Genomic DNA, 22,839 nt, shown 5'->3' on the forward strand with positions numbered 1-22,839 from the left:
AACAGTTGCAACAAATCACCGATCTGTTGCACTAGGTAGTATATCTGTTGCAACATATAACCAAACTGTTGCAGCGGATGAGTAATCTGTTGCAACAATACAAAACAAATCACTCATCTTTTAAGACAGATGAATGGTATGTTCAACAGATCACAGAACTATTTTGATGTCATCTATTGTAATATATGAGTGATCTGTTGGAATAGTTAAATAATTCGTAGCAATGGCTGAGTAATCTATTGCGATAATACAAAATATATCACTTATCTGTTGAGAAAGATGAATGGTCTGTGCAACAGGTTACACATCTGTTGCAACACATGAGTGATCTGTTAGAATAGTTATCAACGGTCAATATTGTTTAGATTTCTTCCAACATAGGGTCATCTATCGCGACAGATGAATGATCAGTTGGAAAAATCTAGTCTTGGACTTTTCCTGTAGGAAGAGTTGGTAGGATTTTATCTAATAGGAGGTTCATCTGTTGCATCAGATCATTAATATGATGGTTCTTCCATTGCACCAAATGGTTAATTAGTTGCATCAGATTTTTTTATTCGAAGCTTAATCTATTGCAATATATGGTAAAGTTGTTGTATCAGATTATTAATCTGTTGCATCAGAATTGTAATCTGATGGTTCCTCTAGTGCATCAGATGGTTGATCTGTTGCATCATATGATGAATCTGTTGCATCAGATGGTTAATATGTTGCACCAGATGGGTAATCTGTCGGAGGAAACAGTAGCACGATTTTGTTAAACAAAAAAATCAATTTCACCATTTTTACCAAGAACAATAACAAAACAAATCAAACCAAATTGTCCTTTTGTTTTGATAAACACAAACAATAAAAATCAAACTTCAAAAAAATACAACAAACAATAAAATATCATAATTCACTTCGAAAAGAGAAGAGAAGAAATACCAGAAATTAGGGTTTTATTCAAACCGCATTTCAAATTAGTACAACAAATATTGAAATTGTTAACCAATACTATAAGAGAAGTTGACTCAAGTTCCTCGTTTTCTTCAAAACTAAAAAGGCTATAAATTTTTACCTGTGAAAGAAGAAAAGGACCGATGAAGAATTCAAAGCTGTTGTGACCGAAGAGCAAGGCTGTCATGTCGATTGAAGTCGAAAAGGAAATGAAATCCCAACTATTTGTAGTCGGATGTTGAAGTTGTCGGGGATTGAAATAAAAAATTTGCAGAACAGTTGGTTGAGAGAGAGTTGAGAGAAGCTGTCGAGAGAGGGATGAGAGACAAGTTGATTGAATTAAAGAGGGGACTCGAAGCCCAACTATTTGTCGTCGGGGGTTGAAGGGAGAAATTTTGCAGAACTGTTGGTTGGGAGAGAGTTGAGAGAAGTTGTCGAGAGAGAGGAGGGAGTGGTTGATTTGGATTGAAGAGGGTGTGAGTTGGGTTGATTTATATTTTTGAAAAAATTAGAAAGTTTTGAAAATATTAATCAAGTCTACAATTAACTTCATCAAGTTTTCTAATAATATTTGACCCTATCTGTTAGTTAATATGACCAATCCTTCGTTCAAGAATTAAATGGTATTCTTCAATTTTCTCGCCAAACATCCACTAAATATTTATAAAAAATGAAAATTTCACTAATTATACCAGTCAACTAAAAAACACAAACGAGAAAAACATGTGGTCGTGAAATGTACTACTAGCTTGGCAGGGATAAATTGGGGTCACCATCTGTAAACTTCACCCACTTAGCTCCATCAAACGCATTTTGCTAACGTGCGCACTCTCCTTCTCTCTTGTTTCTACCATGGCTATTCCTCTCCAATTCTCTACTATCTCCACTCGCTCCGACCTCTCTTTGCCGGAGACTAGAACTTTCCGGTTTCCCAAACCTTTATCCGCCGTCGTCCGATGCTCCGCCGGCGAAGCTGCTCCTTCTTCATCGGCTACTGCTGAGTCGGAGTTCGATGCTAAGGTTTTCCGGAAGAACTTGACGAGAAGTTCTAATTACAATCGTAAAGGTTTTGGTCACAAAGAAGCTACTCTTGAACTCATGAATCGCGAGTATACTAGTAAGTATTTGCTTCTATAACTCAACTCCTTTAGTTCTCTTCATGAATCGCTGATTATACTAGTAAGTATTTGCTTCCATATCTTAATTCCTTTAGTTCTCTTCATAAATCGCCAGTATACTAGTAAGTATTTGTCTCCGTAGATCAATTCCTTCAGTTCTTGTCATGAATCGCTTGACTATACTAGTAAGTTTTTGCCTCCATCTATAGCTCAATTCCTGATATTTTCTGTCATGAAGCGCGAGCATACTAAGTTTTTGCCTACATATCTACAGCTCAATTCGTTTAGCTTTCGCTCTGAATAGTAAGTTCTTGCCTGCATATCCGTAGCTCAATTACTTCAGTTTTTAGAGTTCAGGTTTTGGCTTAGAATATTTGCGGGTGACTCTTCTCATCTTAATTTTTAGGATCTGTTACTGATCATCATTTATTTGCGTGTCAAAGATATAGAAGACTGGGAGAAGAGAATTTTAAAAGTAGAAAAATTAAGATAACTTGTTTGGATTAATCTTTTTTGTTCTGTGAAGTTCTTATATTGAATTGGATGAAAAATACCATTTTTATTCATTTGATTTCTTGAATTTCAGGTGATATCATAAAGAAATTGAAGGAGAATGGATATGAGTATACATGGGGAAATGTTACCGTAAAACTTGCAGAGTCCTATGGTTTCTGCTGGGGAGTAGAGCGTGCAGTTCAGATTGCTTATGAAGCGAGGAAACAGTTTCCAGCGGAGAGGATTTGGATAACCAATGAAATTATTCACAACCCCACTGTGAATAAGGTTTCTTCTGCTTATAATCCTCAGATGCGCAGGCCATTGTTCAAGATTTTCAGTTTTTCTTTATTGTAGGAGGAAGACTGAAATTGTACATCATTTTGCTCGTTCTTCCTTGCTCTTACATATATCTTTGCAGTTTTAGGAATTACCTCAATATGGCTTGACTTTTAGGCTGCTAGTGGTTCGTTTATATAATAGTTTCTTATCTCAGAATAATTTGCAGCCAAAGATAGGAACTGCTTCTCTCGTGCTTTAAGACATTGTGTTGCACTTTTATGTTAGACTGATTACACGTAGAAGAGTACTGGCTTGTACTACTTTTTGGATGCTAGGATCCTCTCGATGATTTTAGTATGTCCTTTTTCACATGTAATTATTACCTCAAACCATGTATAAGTTTTCTCTGGTACCCTGTTCCTCGTTGACAGTTTTTTTGTCTGTTTCCTGCATCTGACATAAAAATCAATGACTGGCATGAAAATTGGGTTGTGTGAGAAGAAAAGATTAATGTTATTCTTGATGCTGAAAATAGAAAGTTGTATAATTATTTTCTGCTGCAGGATTTTCAAATGGGATATAGAGCTGGTGAACATTCTTAAGTTGAACTATATTTCTGGTTGATGCCGGTTGTCTGTTTGTGTTCTCATCTTATCTCATATAAATTCTGACAAATATTTTTTCTGGAGCAGAGACTAGAGGATATGGAAGTTAAGAATATTCCTCTTGAGGAAGGGAAGAAAAACTTTGATGTTGTTGACAAGGGTGATGTTGTGGTTTTGCCTGCTTTTGGCGCCGCTGTTGATGAAATGTTGGTTTTGAGTGATAAAAAAGTACAAATTGTTGATACAACCTGCCCGTGGGTGACGAAGGTTTGTGATATCGTAGCTAAAATGTAACGTTGGCCTCTTTGTCATTTGAACTATATTAGAGTTCCTCATAATTCTTAGTTCAGGTTTGGAATACCGTTGAAAAGCACAAGAAGGGAGAATATACCTCCATTATCCATGGTAAATATTCTCATGAGGAGACTGTTGCGACTGCATCCTTTGCTGGGAAGTACATCATTGTGAAGAACATGGCAGAGGTACTTCAACCTCCCACTATACGTGTTCTTTTCTTGAAATTATGAGTTGGAATCTTGTCTTGCTTATTTTATGGCAATTTTCCCTTGATGCAGGCAACTTATGTCTGTGATTATATTCTTGGAGGTAAACTTGATGGTTCTAGCTCAACCAAAGAGGAATTTATGCAGGTGCTGGCTGAGTTGTCTATTTGACCTGCAGGCAACAGTTGCTGTACTTTGAATTATTACTGATGTTTTCTGTGAATATTTTTGTATAGAAATTTAAATATGCAGTTTCCGAAGGGTTTGATCCGGATGTTGATCTTGTAAAAGTTGGTATTGCAAACCAAACTACGATGTTGAAGGGAGAAACAGAAGATATTGGTTAGACTATATTCAGAGTATCACTCCCTAATATAGATTGCATCCGGACTGCATTCATGTAGTGATTTAGCTTCTTTTGATATACAGGGAAGTTGGTCGAGAAGACCATGATGCAAAGATTTGGGGTGGAAAATATTAACAACCACTTCGTAAGTTTCAACACTATATGCGATGCAACTCAAGTAAGTTTCATTACATCCTTGTTGTCCCTAAATTTCTCTTTATATACATATGACGTTATATGATTGTTTTTCCTCTTTGGCTTTAGACAATCTAGTTACAAGCTGACTTAAGTCTAATTATAGTCTGTTACAAATCAATTTTCTACATCTATCATTCTGTGTGATGCACATCCATTTATGGTATTTTTCCTCCCATAGTGCCAACCCCAGTTTCTTCAGCAGTATATGTCTGTTCATATATGCCGAAGTCAGTCTACTCTTTCCTAGCCCAGACTGCTAAGTCGTCGTCCTTCGTTTTAACATTGCCAGTCATTTCTTATCAAACAATTGCCGGACCTTCTGTATTTTCCTTTCTTGTGTTGCTTTATATCACTATTTCTTGTGACCTATAACTTATCCCTACTTATAACAGGAGCGTCAAGATGCAATGTATAAGCTGGTGGACGAAAAGCTGGATCTTATGTTAGTGGTTGGTGGTTGGAACTCAAGTAACACTTCACATCTACAGGAGATTGCAGAGGAACGTGGAATTCCCTCATACTGGATTGACAGTGAGCAGAGAGTAGGTCCTGGAAACAAAATAAGTTACAAGTTAATGGTGAGCTGACTTACACCTTGTAATTTGCAACTAAATTTGAAGAGAGTATTTTTGTTCTCATAATCTCCTTATTTTGACAGCATGGTGAGTTGGTTGAGAAAGAGAATTTCTTACCAGATGGTCCTATTACAATTGGGGTGACATCTGGTGCATCCACTCCTGATAAGGTAACTCTACTGAAGCTGCTAATATGGTTGCGCTTCCTGCTTATATTACTCCCATATTCAAGCTAATTGGCAGAGTTGATCATGCGTGTTCTGTATTAAAATATTAAAGAACACATAAAGTGAGTCCATCCCCCTCTTTCCGTTCCTCCCTCTGCAGGGGGAAAATGAGGATGTGACAAGGCTATTAACTTGTTACAATATAGGATAATAAGCTTATGAGCTTGGTCTGTCTTTGTTGTTCCCAAAAAATAAGAGAAAAGATGACGGATAAGACATTTGTTATGTGCTTTTTATGTTTTTCCTTCTGGTTCTTATGTTTCCAACTACGAAGCTATGCTAAGCACGTTGATGTATTGACTCTAGCATGATCACATTATCATAATGTGTAAATGGACTTTTGTAGGTTGTTGAAGATGTCCTTATCAGGGTGTTTGATATCAAGCGTGAAGAAGCCTTACAATTGGCCTAAACAAGACTGTGGAGCCCCGAGATAACAAGAGTGCTGCAATTTGGGTCCCCCCCCACCCTGCGCTCCCAAAAAAAAAAAAAAAGAAAATCTTTGTAGGATATGCTGCAGGTGCTAGTTCAAGTATGCTAAATATACGCCTTCTTGTTTATGTATGACTCAAGCTTTTCAATATTAGTATGGCACTGTCAGAATCAATGCCAATTTGCTGGGGAGTTGTGTACGGTCGTTTTTAGATACAGTAATTTGCAGTTCTTAGAATGAGTATTCGATAAATTAATTTAACACTGAACTTTCTAAAAAGCAAACAGATTAATATTTTTATAATTTCGATGACCGACTGTTTTCGTTTACAAATCTTATTAAAGTTTGAAAATACTCTCCAATTTGAATACAAGTGACGCAGAGTCGTGTTATTAACTTAAGTCTAATTCTTGCATATATTGAGGGAAGATGTTTTCCATTGTCATCACATAAGAAAAATGAAAAAGAGAGCAGTTTGGACCAAGAATTTCAGTTGAAACACATATTTTTAGATGTTATAATTCATGTGGCCATGTCTAGTAAAAAAAATTATGGTCTATGTTTAGCCAAAAAATGGAGAAAAAGAAAATTGAAAATGACCCTTTCTCTCAGTTTTTGTATCGAAGTGTACTTTGGTAACTTGAAAAGTCTGCTGATTTTTCCTAAAATTGAGTATGGATGGCAGTAATATCATATTATATTTTTAAAATGCCACGCCATCATGAGTCTTGTTGATTCTCCACTGTTCCACCCCATGTCCTCACCCTCGTCTCAGCTTGAAGTGCCTGCAATCATGTGAGTTTTTAGTTTCACACTATCAATGAAGTTTAACCTTTTACATCGTCTGTCTTATTTTTCAGGTAACTAGTTCCATGTAATTATTACAGGCAATTATCAGTACTTAAAGTAAATCAATCTTAGTTACCTCTTTGTTCCAATTGGTTCTACCAATAATAACAAATACTATGATGGTTTGAAGAAAGCTGCCACCAAGCATTGCATACCATATCCCTTGTACACCAAGATTAAACTTGTAACCAAGAAGTGCTCCAAATGGCAGACCAAAAACATAATAACATCCAAAGTTTACAAAGGCTACTAGAAACTGCCACCCTGCACCAATAGCTACCCCTGCAAGATGTCTCATTCATCAGTAGCTGACTTTTACCATTTGGTAAAATTTTAGTTGTTGTAATATGAGGTACAAAAACACATACCATGGACAACAGTTTGGATGCTGGTAATGAAGATGGTTAATGCAAGAACATAACCCAACTTGGATGTCTCACTTATAACATTTTGCTCTTTTGAGAACATTCTTGGAAACTGTTTTTTTGTGGCCAATATGATAACTGCAAAAACTGCTCCAACTATTGCTGATATCAAGACATGGACTCCAATTGTGAGTTTTGCACCTTTTGGATTTCCTGCCCCCAGTTCATTTGCAACTCTCACACTGAAATGTGGAACATAATATTTAGCCAAAGTACCCTTGTGATCCGGGAGCCGGGAGGTCATGGGTTCAAGCCGTGGAAACAACAAAAAAGGGCAGCTCGGTGCACTAAAGCTCCCGCTACGCGCAAGTTCCGGGGAAGGGCCCTACCACAAGGGTGTTTTGTACGCAGCCTTACCTTGCATTTTTGCCAGAAGTTATTTCCAAAGCTTGAAAAGCCGTGGAAACAGCCTCCGACAGAAATGCAGGATAAGGCCGCGTATAATACACTCTTGTGGTCCGGCTCTTTACCGGACCCCATGCAAAGCGGGAGCTTTAGTACACCGGGCTGCCCTTTTTTCTTTCTAATCTCACTATAATATCAATTGCCTAAAAATAACCAAAAAAAGATGTTTGAAGCTGCTAAACCTGGCTGATATAGTGAAACCAAGGGTAAACATGAGTGCCCATACTTGCAAATTTATGCTGCAATATATCCAAGAAAGTACTGAGGATTCAAAATGCTAAAACAGGGGGATTAGAAATTGAATGAAGGTAATTATGAATGAGTTTATGGAATATATTTTACCAGATTGATAATGAGTCAACAGCAACTGCAGCATCCTTCAAGCCTCCTACAATTAAGATCGCCGCTGTATAGTACCATATCTCTAAACTGCCATATTAGATCCATTCATCAGAAAGAAAAAAAATTTGATTCAGTGTTTGGTACGACAGAAATCATATTCCATAGAACATGTTTTCTTGAACTATTTTTTCTGGTGAAAACTATTAATGTCTAAAGTGGCTGATTAGCGAGGTTTTTGAAAAGTCATAGAATTCATGATCGGCCATTTCATGTGTTGGAGCAAGTATTGAATGCTTGCAGAGTTAAAAGTTAAGATAGTTGTAAGGAAAATGACTTCGGTGAGGGAAGACACTGTACCCTCTTGACGGAAAAAGTTTTTAGCTTGCTCATTGAAAACATTTTCTTGAAAATGACTTCCATCGTACCAAATGCATTCTCAGACATACTAAAGCTGATTTCGTAGTCATTTACCACTCACCATAACATTACCGCTGAGGAAACTGAGAGCTTCAAGAATTTGGTTAACGACTTGAAAGCCAAATATGAAAAACCAGTCCATGCCTCAGGAAACCAACCACAGGCAATGTAAATAACCTTAGCCACAACTAAAATCCAGAAAGACATATTCCCGGCTATCGCAGCACCAACAAGTCCCATACTCAACTTTGACACGAAAATCCAATTCAACAGCACATGAATTGCCAATGTCAACATTGAAGCAAACGCCATGAACCAAACTTTGCTCTGAGCTTGAAGAAACTTCTCCGCGGGATAGTTCAGTGCACTTGCAAATATTTCAGGAATTATCCAAATTGCAAATTTACCAGCTACATCAGATATTTTTGGATCTTGACGTAGGAGCTTCAGTATATCAGATGCGAAAACAAAAGTCGGTGTTAAGAGCAATGCTGCCACCAGACTAATAATCCATGATCTTTGCAAGTATATTCCAAGCATGTTGAATTCTCCAGCACCAACTGCTTGACCACAAAGCGTCTCGAGTGCACTTCCTAATCCTAACTAATATCCAAGAATTAACACGAAACAAATCAATTAGGTAGAACATGAATCTAAAGCAAGTTCTGCAAGTTCAACTGAATTCATTACTTTCAGCTCGAACTATCATACAACAAGAACTATATCATGGAACTTACAGTAACATACCATTATTCCGGTTACAAAGCCCAGTAGAACATTTTGAACTTCAGAAACCGCGGCAAGCTCAAGATCGCCAAGTTGACCAGCAAAAGCAGCAGTGATAACGTCCAATGAGAATACAGACACTGAAGTTATAATAGTTGGTCCAGCTATGCGCCATACTTTCTTAAATTCATCCATCCATTTCTTTCCTATTTGTGTCCTATAAGGAAAATACATTGCTTTCTTCCATAATTTCATAGGCTTTTCGTCCATTCTCTGATGCTCTTGCAACACTTCAATGTCACTTCTGTTGTAGCATGCAAAATTAGTGGTCTTTTGGCTCGAACTATGTATATATTATACAACAATAGTTTGAATGATATACATATAATAAGGTCACATACATCCAAAATCCATCGACTCTAGATTCTGAATTCGCCTTTACGCTCTTTGTCAGTTCATATATCAATTTTTTAAAAAGTGTGATAATATTTCTCTAGAATATCATGAATTCATAGGGGAAGGTGGATGTCAAAGTTGTTCTTAATTACTGAGTGGTGGGTACGTTTCTAGCTATTAGTCTATTGCAGTAAAATATACTGAGTGGTGACTATTATGTTAAGACTTATTTTATGACATGTTTGACCAAACTTTTTAATTTGAATTGTCAAACGCAAACAATTTCTCACCAAAAGTACTTCTATAGAAAAAACTTTCAAAAGTATTTTTAAAAAATAAGATAATTTTAAAAGTTTGGTCAAACAAACTATTATTCTCAACTTAATTTCTTTTCCAAAAAAAACTACAACACGAAAATGAACATAAGTTTTCAATTATTCCTAGAAGTGCAGATTCAGTTCTATCTAGGCAAAGACTAATAACACATCTATCAAACCATCTGTTTCCAGTGTGAAAATAATCTTGCATATTTTTTCTGTACATTAAACAGAATCTTTTGGTGAAAATAATTTTTTTAAAAAAGGCTGCAGAGAGGGGAATCCAACCATGTTACTGGGGAAAACTTTATGACACAAATCTTAATTAAGGAAAAAAAATTTAAAACTAATAAAAAGGATATTTAAACAAACAAACACCGTTTAAATTATCAAAAAAGAAGCAAAAATTACATATAGATTTTATAAAAGCTTTGAAATAACAAGGTATCTTACCTTATAATTTGTTGAAAGGACTATTAACTTTGTTTATGCTAAAATATTTCTCTTACTGGTTGTTTATATCAACAAACGTAACAGTCAAGAGTTAATTAACAAAGATCCACAGAATCTTGACTAATTAAAGTTTTTTCCTATTAAAATCCTCATTACAAAATTAAAATGCATTTAATAAATCATTAATGAAACAAAATCCATGAGCTTTTTGACTGTTTAAATTTACTAGTAGTATACAGTGTGAACATTTTTTTTGGTCAAGTGGCAATAGCAAGTACAGCAATAAAACAGTTCTTCACATCTTCATAGTTAGAATCTCGAGCCATTGCAGCAGTCATCGCGTTGTGAACACCAGGTATATATATAAATACGAAAATATATGACTTGCAATCAGGTTCATTGTGACCGAATTTTTGTTGCAGTCCTGAACAAATCTAATGGGAAATTTTCAACTAGGAACTGGTTTTACTAAACTATACTTATCCAGTTCTTGTATGCTCTACTTAAGGGCATTTGTTTGTTTATTCCCACTTGCTCTTCAATCATGTCACCACTGGCAGAGGTGAGGTACTACGCGAACCAGATTGCTCAATTTCATCTTGAGAAGACTGGTCGCCATATGTTCTGATGCGCTCTTCAGCATAAATTGCCTGCACCAGATAAAGTAGACATTCACTGTTATGTTACTCATAAGCAACGGATTTGACTTACATATAGTTACAGTATAAAGAACTTCTAGCACGAATTTATGATGTCAGTATATAGAAGTTAAACTCTAAGCAAATGCACTAACCTCTTTTCGCCAATTAGCTTTCCACATTTTGAGCGTCAAAACTATTGTTTGAAGCAAGGTACCACAGAGCATCCCGGTCCAAATTCCCTTAACACCAAAATTGGCAATGTAACCAAGGCAGGCACCCAATGGAAGACCAACTATATAGTAGCAAACGATGTTTATAATCGCAACTGAATATTGCCATCCAGCTCCAACTGCTACCCCTGCACTTGCACAAGAAACACTCAAATATTTGTTTAAATAACTTAGCGCTAAGACAAAGACAGCTTTTCGGAAGAGTTTGATTACCATGAAGTATAGGTTGGATGCTCATTAGGAAGATAGTAGCAGCCAAGAAGTACGCTAACTTGGATGTCTCATGTATGACTTCCGGTTTATCAGAAAACAATCTCGGGTAATGGTTCTTGGTAGCAATTACAGCAACTGCAAATACAACTCCGATTAGAGTTGATGTAATTACAGCAACAACTACGGAGAATTTTGCAGCTTTTGGACGACCAGCTCCCAATTCATTGGATACGCGAACACTACATCATCACAAGAAATTTGAAGTGTTAAAGAGGAATACTTGAAGCAAAATAGATGGCACAGAACTGGAATTTTCGTAAACCTGATTGCAGCATTGAAACCTAGAGTGATCATCAGTACCCAAAGTTGCAACGCCAAGCTGTGATGAAAATGAGAAATGAGTAAGACTAACAAAAAGGCGATCCTAGAAAAAACTAATCGAATTCTATAAAAATTCAAATGTTTACTACCTGGTTGATATAGCATCTACTGCAAGTTCCGGATTCTTTAACCAGCCAACCATAAGGATCACCACAGTAAAATACCAAAGCTCCAGGCTGCCAATGTTTCACAAGTCAAATATATCATCGAATCATCAACATAACAGTCATATTAAGTAAAAAATACTTGTATCACGAGAAATCAATAGTACTTACCATAACATGACAGCTGATGCAAGCGATAATTTAACAAAACCCCATAGAGATTTGAAAGCTAACATGGAAAATCCGGTCCATGATTCAGGGAAAAGACCAGACATAACATAGAAAATCTGAGCTAAAACCACGAGCCACCACGAGACATTCCCTGCCATGGCAGCACCAAGAAGGCCATGCCCGAGCTTTGTCACGAGCACCCAATTCAGTACAATATGAAATGCCAATATGACTACATTGATAACTGTCATAACCCATATTTTGCTTTGAGCTTGGAGGAACTTCTGAACAGGAAAGTTCAACGCGTAAGCATAGAGTTGAGGAATCACCCAAATCGCGTACTTTCCTGCAACTTCTGAAATTTCCTTGTCTTGGTGTAGGAGCTTCAATATTGGCGATGTGAATACATAAAAAGGTGTCAAAATCAAAGCTGTCACTAGAGTAATCACACATGATCTTTGCAGATTTACGCCAAGCATATCAAACTGTCCTGCTCCAACAGCTTGCCCACAAAGTGTCTCAAGAGCACTTCCCATCCCTAACTAATATACCACATTAAATACACACAAAGAAAATACGTCAAAAGACATAAATTAACTAACCAAAAGTACGTTCGATCTCTCTAACAGCTATGGTTGCACGAGCTAACAAACACATTGTGTTACGTACCATAATTCCATAAACAAAGCCTTCAACAACATTCTGAACAATAGAGATTGCTGCTAGCTCTAAAGAACCAAGATGTCCAACAAATGCAATGGTAACAAAGCCAATAGAGAACTGAGAAACCGCGGTGATAATAGCAGGAGCAGCTATTTCCCACAACTTCTTTGATTCATTCAAGCTTTTTTTGCTCATCTTCTTAGCATCATCAACATCATCACCTTCAAATCTCCTTTCCATTTCAAAATTCCCTACTGGTTCTACTGCCATTGTAACAAAATGATCACCTGTCACCAACTACATTAATTACAATAGCATGCTTTGTTGTTAGTTAAATAATTCAACTATATTATACATAATTTATATAGGTTGATAACTAACGTGCACACAAATACAAAGAATCAAAAACTGACCTTTTTTCACTTTGTTGTGTCGATTAACCACTAGTATGTATGAACGTTCTAAAGATTTTAGCTACTAGTGTTCTTCTTTTACTCTCCAAATTACTTAACTTCTTATAGAAATGGACAATTTAATGTTTAAACAATAATGTACTTTGACCATAAAGGAAAATTCAAAGCTAGCTACTCCCACCGTCTCATGTTACTTAGTCATTTATAAGGGGCGTGCCAAGTAAAAAATGAAACGAGTTAGTATAACAAATGGGCTTGTGACTAATTCTCAATCGATACAGTATGTTAGGGTTTTTGCGCTAATTTTCTTACCAAAATCAAGTTTTACATAATTTACTTTTCGTGAAAGGAAAAAATATACTAAAACTTTTTCATATTTGACTAATCTACTTTTACTTTTTCTAAAAGAAAAATATACTAAAGCTTTTTCTTATTTGGCTAACCTCATAAAAGGTTTTGATCATTTATAAATATGGAGGAAATGTTTTGATCATCTATAAATAGAAAGACCCTCTTCTCATATCATAACACAACAATATCATCCCAGTTTAGTCATTTAAAGAGTCTTGTAAATCTCACAATAATTTAATGTTTTCTTTAATATTAGTTTTTATGTGTAGGTCAATTGGTCAAACTATATCAATATTATTATGTTTTTAGTTTATATTGTGTCATCCGAATTATCGTCGTCTTAGTTTGCAAACTATTACTTCCACACCCTCAATTTCGAACCCAACACATTATTTTTACTGTTACTTAGGAGCATTACAATAATGTGAAAGCCATTCTTTTAAAAAAAAAAAAATTTTTTACTTTTGCTTTTGTAGTGGTAACGTTTTCAAACTATATAGGTGTGAATAAAACACGGTTGCAAATATATTAGTGTTATACTAATATTTATTGTTTATGATAGAGTGGAAGGTTAATAATCCATGAAATTAGGAACTAATTGGTTGAAAAATGATTAAAATTCGAATTCTTTTTTGGATCATGTATGACGGAACAATAAATATTGAAAGAATTTGGTGAAAGGCATAGTTGACTTCCAATACAACTCAACCACTTTGTTCGCATTTTTGTTATCATTTCTCTATCCTTCTGTTTTCAAAGATATCAATTAACAAGTAGATAAATATTAGAACAATTAATACAGACAAATAACATATATGCATTGTATTTATATATAAATAATTGTACTCAATTAAACCGATATAGAATTTGCACCATACAATTGATTATTTTTAAATAAATGTGGTATTCGGCTCAATTCATACTATAGAATACCTCTTTTTTCTATCCGCAATATGTAATTCTATCCACCAAAGTTAAGACATATGAAAAAAATGATCTTTTTTTTGTTTTGAATTTAAAACTGAAATCTGACAATTCTCAATCCATTTTATTGACCATTAAACCAGCGTCACCATATAATTGTCAATCCATTTTATTGACCATTAAACCAGCATCACCATATCACTGGTGGAATGTAATGTAATTATTAAAAGGGATAACTAATAAATATCCCTATTCATATTCTAATGTTCGTTCGGTTGATCTATCAACATTTTGACTATTATAAGAGCCTTTTAATTGGCAAATTATGAATGACAATTTTTATATGATTCTTTCTCTATCTTGTGTTAATTTATAAAGAAAAAAAAATGTTAAACTAGAAGTACCATATATGATGGAAAAAAGGTATGTTTACTACTTGTGGATTAGATTATGGATTTTTTTAGGAGACAAAATTGACAAAAGAAATTAAACAGCAATATTCAAATAATTGTACAAATTGCATTATGTATAATTATTAGAAAGGGCACAACTAATTAATATTCTTGTTCCTATGTTAATACTATTGTTAAAGAGTTTTGGCAAATTGAGTGAATTTTGAGTTTTGACATGAAGACTTTCCCTTTCTTGTATTTGAAGGAAACCCATACGGAATATCTAAATGTTTCTTCCGTTCGTTTTTACTTGTGACATTTTAACTTGACACAATCATTAATAAAAATAATTAATAACATGGTTATTTTCTTGATATATCAAAAATAGTGACAAATAAAAACGAACGGAGAGAATATTAGTCATGGTAAAAAAGTATAGATTGTCAAATTCCAAAGGAAAAAAGTGAAAGTAAAAAAAAAAAATTAAAGTGAAATATTTAAGCCATGGATTCAAATTTCACCCCTTACTCAAAGATACCTAACTTAAAATTTGGAATAGAGTATTATTATGTACTATACTCCTCCGTCTTATTTTATGTGGTTTAATTTGATTTGAGCATGGAGTTAAAAGGATATTTATCTGATACAAAATATTTATCCTTAAAATTACTACTGATATCCAAATACACTTATAATTTGAATCATGATGTAAAAGTGCAAATAGTTGGTGTCATGCAAGTTGTACTTGAAAGTAAAATCTTTGTAGAATTGAAGTTCAACTCTTACCAAACTCAATAATACTTTGACTCTATCTTATTGTATCATATTTTATAATAATAATGATATCCAACTCGTAATTACATAGCAAAAACTAAAACATACACATGTTCCTGATCTTACCAACCCCTTAATTTTGGAATTTATCATTATTGTTTTTCATACGTGGTGCTAATACTCATATTACTAATCAAATTACGTGACTAAATTAGTCTAGAATTTTCCCACTAAAAACTAAGTCATTGCAACAACTACTTTTTTGGTTATGTACGGTCAATCTGGTGTCTTTTTCTCTTTCGCAGAAATAGAAACAAAAAAGTCAAAAGGAGGTTGTTCGAAGAAGTCGGTCGTAATTAAGTGATTTTTTTTTTTTTCATTTTATTGTGTTTTAGTTATGTAATAGATTAACGATGTTTTTTAAATTTCACTATTCTTTGAATAAAGAGTTATAAATGGAGTATTAGAGAGTTATATTTTTTCTAAGGTATTTATAAAGTAGTATAAATTATTATTATTATTTTTTTTTTTAAGAATGAATAGTTTTTTTAAGAGATATGTTTAAGCTAAAAACATCAATTATTTTAGGAACAGATGGAGTGCTCAATTTCAGTTTTTTGTGGTGTTTGACAATTCTTCTTTCTCAGTCTTCATTTATTTGTTAACGTTTGATTTGACATAAAATTTAAAAAAAAAATAAAAAAATTTAAAATTATGATCTAAAACAAATCTTAGTCATTTGCTTGGTTACGAATCATTTGATTAAGGGTTATTAAAATTCTTAAGTCATTAGTATTACAAATTTTATAGGAGTACATTTTATTTTTTTTCCAAATTTTTCCATGTAATTTAGGTAGTATTTTTTTTTTTATATGTAAATTAGGTAGTAAGTTTTTCATAGACTTACGTCGTAAAATTGCCTTTATACGACAGTCTTTTTTGTCGTTTTAAAATTTTTATTTCTCTTTATTTATAAGGAATCTTAATCTTTGGTTCTAAAATTTTCTAGGTGATTTATGTGATAAATTTTATTTTAAAAGTATATTTTTTCGCCTTTCAAAATTTTCCATGTGAGTGAAGTAGTAAATTTCCTAATATCTAGCCCTCTTTCTAGGCACAGGAGTTCTATAATATTATTCCTCAACTTTTATGCATCCTTTTTATCGTAAAATCTTTTGTGCTTCATTTTGTTGTGTACTTGAGAGAATTTTGCATGAACTATCTAATTAATTTTGTACGGGTTATTTATGTATTACTATCTGTTATTGACAAGGTAAGATCTAACCTCTTTGAATTTATTCCAGTTGAGGATCTTTATTTTTTTTTTTTAATAAAAACTGCTAGCCTCTTTGTCTAGTGGTATAAATTTGTTAAAAAGAAAAAGTATTAGTCTCTTCATTTAACTATATTAGTCCGTTAAAATAAAAATAAAATTCTCTTTCCATTTGTCCATTTTAGTAAAACAAGATATTATATAAGCAACTATTATTAGGATAGTCGATGAAATTTAATTCAAGCCGCCCTAATTGTGATAATGCAATATTAATGATGTTACAGAAAACAAAATATGTACCATTAGGCCTCATGAACAACTTGTTCAATGTACCCAAAAAGTTTGAACAATTCGTCCAATCACTATTTATTGGAATCGATTGACGAGTTCTCAATCCCAAACTAGCTTAATTGGCTGTATAAATTTGTTGTACCAATTTCTTTTTTAATTAATGAGCTAAAACTATGTTTTACGTTGATTGTCAATTTCTTTTACTCATCCTCCTTTATTTGTACGTTGGGTTTTTTTTATACAAAATCATATGGCATTATTCGAAATTTATTGATCAACTTAATTTAAATTGATTCGCACGGTGTAAGATTTTGTTAAACGGGACAGCACACCCTATTAAAAGTTTCTTCTTTTTGATGGCTCAAATTCGAGACATCTGATTATAAAATGGTGGATCATATTCCAACATCTTTAGTGGTGTTTGGGAGCTTATGACTGCACGGGCAGAAGTTAGGATATCGAAAGGGGTTTATCCAAATGCACTTCGTCGAAAAATTATACTATGTTATATGTAAGGTCAAAATTATCTTTTACATACATACTCCTTGATCTATTCGTATGCTTGCTTCTTTATATTTTGCATCTGCCCAGTAAAAATTCGGATTTGGGCTCGAAGTACATAAAAGAAAGAAAAAAATAAACAAATAAATGTATCATTAAATGGTCAAGTTAGCTCAGCCAAGAGAAGTGTATGTTCTGGTTTGGTATTTAGCAAACCTGGCTGTCAAAGCTAGCTCCACGAAAAATATCGTCTTCAATTTCTAATTTACTACTACCACTTGTGAAAAACAAACAAGTCACAGCAAACTCTATTGACTAGCAATAATCAAAACCCCACCAACACAACCCCTCATTAATTAAATTGTCACTTGGAAGTTGGAAACAACATCAAGAAAAAAATGTATTATACGAGTGGACATTATGTGTCTAATCATACAACCATCAATAGGTAGTGTATTTAACTTTATATGTACTCTGAGGTCGGATACATGATTTATGTTCCGTGGGTTCATCCAACTTTAAGGTTCTCAGCATTGAATTTAATATACTTTTAAAGTTATATACATAAATTTGTGTTTCTGCGTTGAAAATACTGAATTCAGATGAACCTGGTAACTAGAGGAGGCAAAGCCAAGATTTGAACCTTATGGATTCTAGATTCTAATCTTTTGAAGTTACTGAAGCTAAATTGATCATTTGCACAGAATCAATGAGTTTTTGAGATATCATACGAGGTTTAAATTAGAACTACTGGTTCAATCAAACCTGTAATCGACACTCTGGCTCTACTCCTGCCGGTAACATTAAGCTACATTGGCCTATGTATACACTACCACATATATCATAACCACAAGTAATCGTCCATAAAAATGGAAATAATAAACCAAAAAATAAGACCAGTTACTTGCTACAACATATTACTAAAATATTTTTTTACAGTGTCTTATGTGAACAATTACCATATGTAGATAGACAACTCTTTCTATATGCAGAAACAGAACATTTTTAGTAATGTAAAGGGGTCAAAATCTATCACAAGGACCCTTTTTTTTTTTTTCAAGTGTATAGGTACTAATTTGAACACCTGTAATACCTCTACCTACCTATTAGCCCCCAAACAAGAGAAAAGAAAAGATCTACTACTAACTATACAAAGTCAATATCTGATCTATAACTTGTCCCCTAACCTAACAATGAAGTAAATTCTGTACACAGGTCTTTATCATATTAAGAATTTTGTGATCCATTTTTTTGACTTCTGCATTCTCATTTTTGTACGAACTCCAGCTACTTACACATCAGAATCTTTCTTGTTCCAAACTCCAACTTGGATTCTGATCCCAATGAAACTATCAGATTCCTCTGTACAAGATGATTGAGCTAACCCGGGGACTTGATCGAGTGAGCCATCGACTGTGTCCGAGGATTCGCCCTTGGCTCGGTTAGTCTTATCACCAATCACCTCAGCTATTCCATCTCGCAGGGCGGAGAGCTGTCCAAAATATTCAAACAAGTCAAAAAAATGCTGAGCTTATCAGGAGTGGTTGAATTTACTAGGTCAAAGTTGTAGTCTAATTGTGACAGAATTTCACCTGTGCATGTGACAAGTAACTAATGCAAGTTGAAAGAAATAGAGAACCAAAATCAGCATAGACAATTGGTGCTTCTGGATCAGTCTGTGGCAAACATAGTACACACTTAATAACCAATGCAAACATAACATAAGGAAAAAAAGATCTTTGGATGTTGTTGCTACTTCAAATGAGGATTTAGTTTTCTTGTACCTTTTGGTCCAAGCCACTACTATCAATCGCGTCTGCAACGACAATTTTTGATCCGTCAATCTCAAATTTCCCTTCTTTAGCAAAAAGAATACTTGACTGCAAATCACGAGCTAGTATTGATCTGAATTTCAGAATCGAAAAGGAGGAAAAACTTATTCTTCTATAAGAGCTAAATAACAGACGTTTACGCTTATGCTGATGCTACTGTACCTTAAGGGATCATTGACGCGTATGGTTTTCCTCAGTAATTCCTTTCCGTTAAGGTCAAACAGAGAAATATCAGTATGGAACTGGAAAACCTGCAATACACATTATAGGCAACAGAAAAATAGAAACGCGAAATGAGTTATCCAGCAGTTTGTGGAAAGGGAAACTCTAGTTAGTTAGCTCGGATAAATTGAATGTGCATACCTCTCCACTTTCATCATAGTCCGTGTTGAGTCGATTTTCATGAATCTCAGTACTAAAAGTATCAGACGGAGATGATATAACTCCTGACGATGCACTTGCATCCCCCACAGCAGAATTTAAACTCTGTGGAGCAGTCACATTCTCTCCTAAACTGCCTGCTGCATCAAGAGTTCCGCCAGACATTACAAGCAGCAGCGCCAAATGTACTCCAATTGAAACAATTCGATCAACCATCCCCTTAAGTGCATGTAGAGCTGGCCCTTTTAAGAATACCTAAAGATGCAGACGATGCTGAAATGTCAATATCAAGTCAGTGATAACGAGATTAAGAAACTGAAAGATTTAGTGTCCAACTAGCCATGCATGGATCCACAATTAAAACGATCTGATTTTAGATCTAGAATAAAAATTCTGTTCTGTATTACAGCAAACCAAAATCTATATTGTTCACCCATCTATGTTGTGGTACTGAAAAGACATGAGAAGAAAGTTCTTTTTTCCTAAAATAGTAACGGTAAAAGCCAGATGATCCAATTTTCGAACCACTCTATATCTTCTTTACCTTGATAGAGTGTGGCATGTTGTTTTACTAAGTAGCAGCTTTCGAGAAAGAAGGTTCCAAGAAAGGGAAGTGGTTTAAAAGCTTTGTTGATGATTCTCGATGCATGCTATCTAGCATCTGTCGTACAAGTAGAGCTTAAGGTATCTTGATTCACTCATTCAATTACAGGGCAGGTATCCCCCTCCAAGGACTAAAATAAACCATAGACTAATCAGAAGAAGACATTTTTATGTATATACCTCATATCCAGCTCCCATCCGTGTGACACCAGAGTCATTAGCCGATGCTCTAGGAAGTGTGTCTTCATCATCTTGCTTATGAATTGCCTCAGCTGAATTCAAGAAAGACTGCCTGCAGATTTATCAGTAAGATTTAGTTCTAATCTTCTTTAGTGACCTCAGAATTAAAATTTACTGGAGGTGGAAATTAAAAGCAGACCTTCTTGCTCCCTTCACAAGCGGAGTTTGTATTGTGTATGTGCCAGCCATCAACGACGCACCTAGCAGAGCCAATGTCCCCAGGAGAATAGGCAATGAGAACATGTGATCAAGGCCGAGGGTGATCCATTTCCAAGAGAAAAAGCTGAAGAGAGGATGATCTTCAGAAAGATTCTGAAAGACAAATCCTGGAACCTCGCCTTGGTCAATGATAGAACTACCTGCAGGCAAGGTAAAAATGGAAAATAGAAAGAAATCCAGTTATTGCAGAATCTTCAAATAGAGAGGCACACATAATAGGGAAATTGGCAAAAGAAAGAACAAGTGAAGCATTCAATACTTGAGTACTATAGACTATAACAACAACAACAACATAGCAAGTGGAGTCCCGTGAAGTATGGTCGGGGGAGGGTAGAGTGTACGCAGACCCTATCCCTACCTCAGAGGTAAAGAGGTTGTTTCCAATAGGCCCTCAGCTCAAGGAATAATAGTCCAAATCAGTCCAGGAAAGAATTAACAGAACTGTGAATACAACAAAATAATACCATAATCGAATTACAAAAACAACAGATAGACAAGAAACAATAAGAGATCTATACTAGTATGGACGGATAGCGTGAAGGTGTAAAAAGAAGGTTTCCTGTTAGTTTGAGCAGACTAGAAATGAGATAATCAAGGTGAACTCTAGTAAGAACAATAAATGAACAATAATGTTCAGTACATATGCATCATCTAATATACTCAAGTCCTTCTACCATCTAAGCAATGCAGGCTCCTTTTCTGTTCTCTTCTTTGATATCGATGGACAACTTCAATCACGTAATCCATAAAACAGAAGTGCCTATAGCACAAGTTCTGCAGTCTAGGACTGTAACTAGAACTACTAATGCCCGAATAATGAATGACAAGGAAATCCAAGGCCAACCAATAACTCAATAATTGAATGTCTTCTGTGTCTACTGCCTATCATGTGTGTTCTGCAATTAAAATGTCTGTTGCCCAAATTACAAAGGAAAGGAACACAAACACAAATAGCAAGACAGAATTCTTAGTAAAAGCATCAGCTACAATAAAGGCTTACATAGAGAAATGCAAGAGGTCTACCAAAAATCATCCACGCAATAAATCAATAACAATTCAATCTTTGACCGTAAGTATACAAACACACCCGCGTACATGTATAATTGAACAAGATATAGACGTTGTGGATTCATATAACGAAACCCAATTAATTTTTCATATTTACATCAGCACGCAAGTAGAGGCGGATTCAAAATTTAAACCTGTCCGTTCTTAACCATATCCACCACTACATGCATGAACGAAAGAAGAGCAAGCATTCCTCGTTGATCACTACTCGTGAGAAAAATATCATCGACATAATACCATCCCCAGACGTATGACGAATGAATATAAAGGTCGTCCATATATACATATACACAACTTTGAAGCTTTATAGCTAAATGTACTAATGTATGCAAGTGAAAATTACCTAAGTTCACTAAACCAGCAACAGCCAACATTTCACCAATTTCCAAAGGCAAATTCAAGAGTCCTCCCAATGATACACCTTTGGGACTGTGGCCATTATTGCTAGTGGTGGCTTCCACCACCTTCTTCATCTCCAAAAGCGGCGGCGCTACGCCGGAATCAGGCAAAGAAATTTTCCTAGGAACAAACTTTTTCTTGCTAAATTTCTTGCCTTTAGAAGTCTTGAACTTACAAGTAAGACTAAATGAAAAGGTGCTACCTTTTTTGTTATAAACACCAAGAATTCTTGAATTTTGTGGAACCCAGAAATGTTGTTGGACATGAGGTGTTGTTAAAGGTTTAGTTGAAAATTTAAGCATCTCCATTGATGTTGGAAATTTTAAAAGAAGATAAACAGAGAGATTAGAGTTTAATTAATTTGGCTATTTAGTTATGGAGTTGTAACAACCTTTTCTGCTTAATTTTATCTACATATATATGTAAGGGGTGCAAGAGAGGGTGTGTACTACAACCATTTATATGTTAGTTGTTTAGTTAGGAGTACTTCCCATGATATTGCTTAGTACTTACTTTTACGTACTTTATATAAATTGTACTTGGGCAAAATTTTAAGCAAACAAAAATAGGGATTAAAATAAATTGCACAATTCTCCACCTCATTTATCTAAATAACTGAATAATTACTATATTGCCGCGTGTATCTCATTTTCTTTGATACTATTATTATATTTGAGGTAAAAGTTTTTTTGATTCAATCAAAAAGTTTAACATTTTTCAGTCT

General features: G+C 34.7%; 4 protein-coding genes across 6 annotated transcripts; 1 reads left to right on the forward strand and 3 right to left on the reverse strand.

Annotated features, from left to right (window-relative positions):
* Positions 1-1,612: 1,612 nt before the first annotated feature.
* On the forward strand, positions 1,613-5,912 carry LOC107840382 (4-hydroxy-3-methylbut-2-enyl diphosphate reductase, chloroplastic). The gene is made up of 10 exons (XM_016684226.2): positions 1,613-2,056; positions 2,644-2,840; positions 3,527-3,706; positions 3,790-3,921; positions 4,015-4,089; positions 4,179-4,284; positions 4,372-4,466; positions 4,879-5,064; positions 5,145-5,231; positions 5,635-5,912. The coding sequence occupies exons 1-10, from the start codon at positions 1,792-1,794 to the stop codon at positions 5,698-5,700; spliced, it is 1,389 nt and encodes a 462-aa protein (XP_016539712.1). The 5' UTR covers positions 1,613-1,791; the 3' UTR covers positions 5,701-5,912.
* Positions 5,913-6,424: 512 nt separating this feature from the next.
* Positions 6,425-10,055, reverse strand: LOC107840381 (protein DETOXIFICATION 33-like). Its single transcript, XM_047395138.1, has 7 exons — positions 8,907-10,055; positions 8,221-8,762; positions 7,743-7,829; positions 7,583-7,639; positions 6,939-7,177; positions 6,647-6,852; positions 6,425-6,506 (listed from the first exon to the last, which is right to left on the reverse strand). The coding sequence occupies exons 1-7, from the start codon at positions 9,153-9,155 to the stop codon at positions 6,441-6,443; spliced, it is 1,446 nt and encodes a 481-aa protein (XP_047251094.1). The 5' UTR covers positions 9,156-10,055; the 3' UTR covers positions 6,425-6,440.
* A 116-nt stretch (positions 10,056-10,171) lies between these two features.
* On the reverse strand, positions 10,172-13,049 carry LOC107840384 (protein DETOXIFICATION 33). 3 transcript variants are annotated; one of them, XM_016684228.2, is made up of 8 exons: positions 12,868-13,049; positions 12,461-12,751; positions 11,792-12,333; positions 11,606-11,692; positions 11,458-11,514; positions 11,136-11,374; positions 10,845-11,050; positions 10,172-10,701 (listed from the first exon to the last, which is right to left on the reverse strand). In XM_016684228.2, the coding sequence occupies exons 2-8, from the start codon at positions 12,722-12,724 to the stop codon at positions 10,594-10,596; spliced, it is 1,503 nt and encodes a 500-aa protein (XP_016539714.1). In that variant the 5' UTR covers positions 12,725-12,751; positions 12,868-13,049; the 3' UTR covers positions 10,172-10,593. The 3 variants fall into 3 exon arrangements, with proteins under 3 accessions (XP_016539714.1, XP_016539715.1, XP_016539713.1); XM_016684229.2 differs by having other exon boundaries at positions 10,238-10,701; positions 12,461-12,717; positions 12,868-13,044; XM_016684227.2 differs by having other exon boundaries at positions 10,238-10,701; positions 12,461-12,741; positions 12,868-13,044.
* A 5,218-nt stretch (positions 13,050-18,267) lies between these two features.
* LOC107840385 (cytochrome c biogenesis protein CCS1, chloroplastic) lies at positions 18,268-22,610 on the reverse strand. Its single transcript, XM_016684231.2, has 8 exons — positions 22,060-22,610; positions 20,569-20,788; positions 20,370-20,481; positions 19,569-19,841; positions 19,368-19,456; positions 19,158-19,278; positions 18,966-19,049; positions 18,268-18,865 (listed from the first exon to the last, which is right to left on the reverse strand). The coding sequence occupies exons 1-8, from the start codon at positions 22,421-22,423 to the stop codon at positions 18,665-18,667; spliced, it is 1,464 nt and encodes a 487-aa protein (XP_016539717.2). The 5' UTR covers positions 22,424-22,610; the 3' UTR covers positions 18,268-18,664.
* Positions 22,611-22,839: the final 229 nt, after the last annotated feature.

The sequence above is a fragment of the Capsicum annuum genome, chromosome 8 (genome assembly GCF_002878395.1).
Source record: "Capsicum annuum cultivar UCD-10X-F1 chromosome 8, UCD10Xv1.1, whole genome shotgun sequence".
NCBI classification, from domain to species: Eukaryota; Viridiplantae; Streptophyta; class Magnoliopsida; order Solanales; family Solanaceae; genus Capsicum; species Capsicum annuum.

Coding starts and splice junctions, on each gene's coding strand:
- LOC107840382 (XM_016684226.2), top strand. CDS start 1,792: ATGGCTATTCCTCTCCAATTCTCTACTATCTCCACTCGCTCCGACCTC. Junction 4,467..4,878: donor CTATATGCGATGCAACTCAA/GTAAGTTTCATT, acceptor TACTTATAACAG/GAGCGTCAAGATGCAATGTA. Junction 5,232..5,634: donor GTGCATCCACTCCTGATAAG/GTAACTCTACTG, acceptor GGACTTTTGTAG/GTTGTTGAAGATGTCCTTAT.
- LOC107840381 (XM_047395138.1), bottom strand. CDS start 9,155: ATGGACGAAAAGCCTATGAAATTATGGAAGAAAGCAATGTATTTTCCT. Junction 7,830..8,220: donor TCCTCAGCGGTAATGTTATG/GTGAGTGGTAAA, acceptor CTAATATGGCAG/TTTAGAGATATGGTACTATA. Junction 7,640..7,742: donor GTTGACTCATTATCAATCTG/GTAAAATATATT, acceptor GATATATTGCAG/CATAAATTTGCAAGTATGGG.
- LOC107840384 (XM_016684228.2), bottom strand. CDS start 12,724: ATGGCAGTAGAACCAGTAGGGAATTTTGAAATGGAAAGGAGATTTGAA. Junction 11,051..11,135: donor CATCCAACCTATACTTCATG/GTAATCAAACTC, acceptor GTGCAAGTGCAG/GGGTAGCAGTTGGAGCTGGA. Junction 10,702..10,844: donor AAGCTAATTGGCGAAAAGAG/GTTAGTGCATTT, acceptor TATCTGGTGCAG/GCAATTTATGCTGAAGAGCG.
- LOC107840385 (XM_016684231.2), bottom strand. CDS start 22,423: ATGGAGATGCTTAAATTTTCAACTAAACCTTTAACAACACCTCATGTC. Junction 20,789..22,059: donor TGCTGGTTTAGTGAACTTAG/GTAATTTTCACT, acceptor CCTTGCCTGCAG/GTAGTTCTATCATTGACCAA. Junction 19,050..19,157: donor GTAGTGGCTTGGACCAAAAG/GTACAAGAAAAC, acceptor TGTTTGCCACAG/ACTGATCCAGAAGCACCAAT.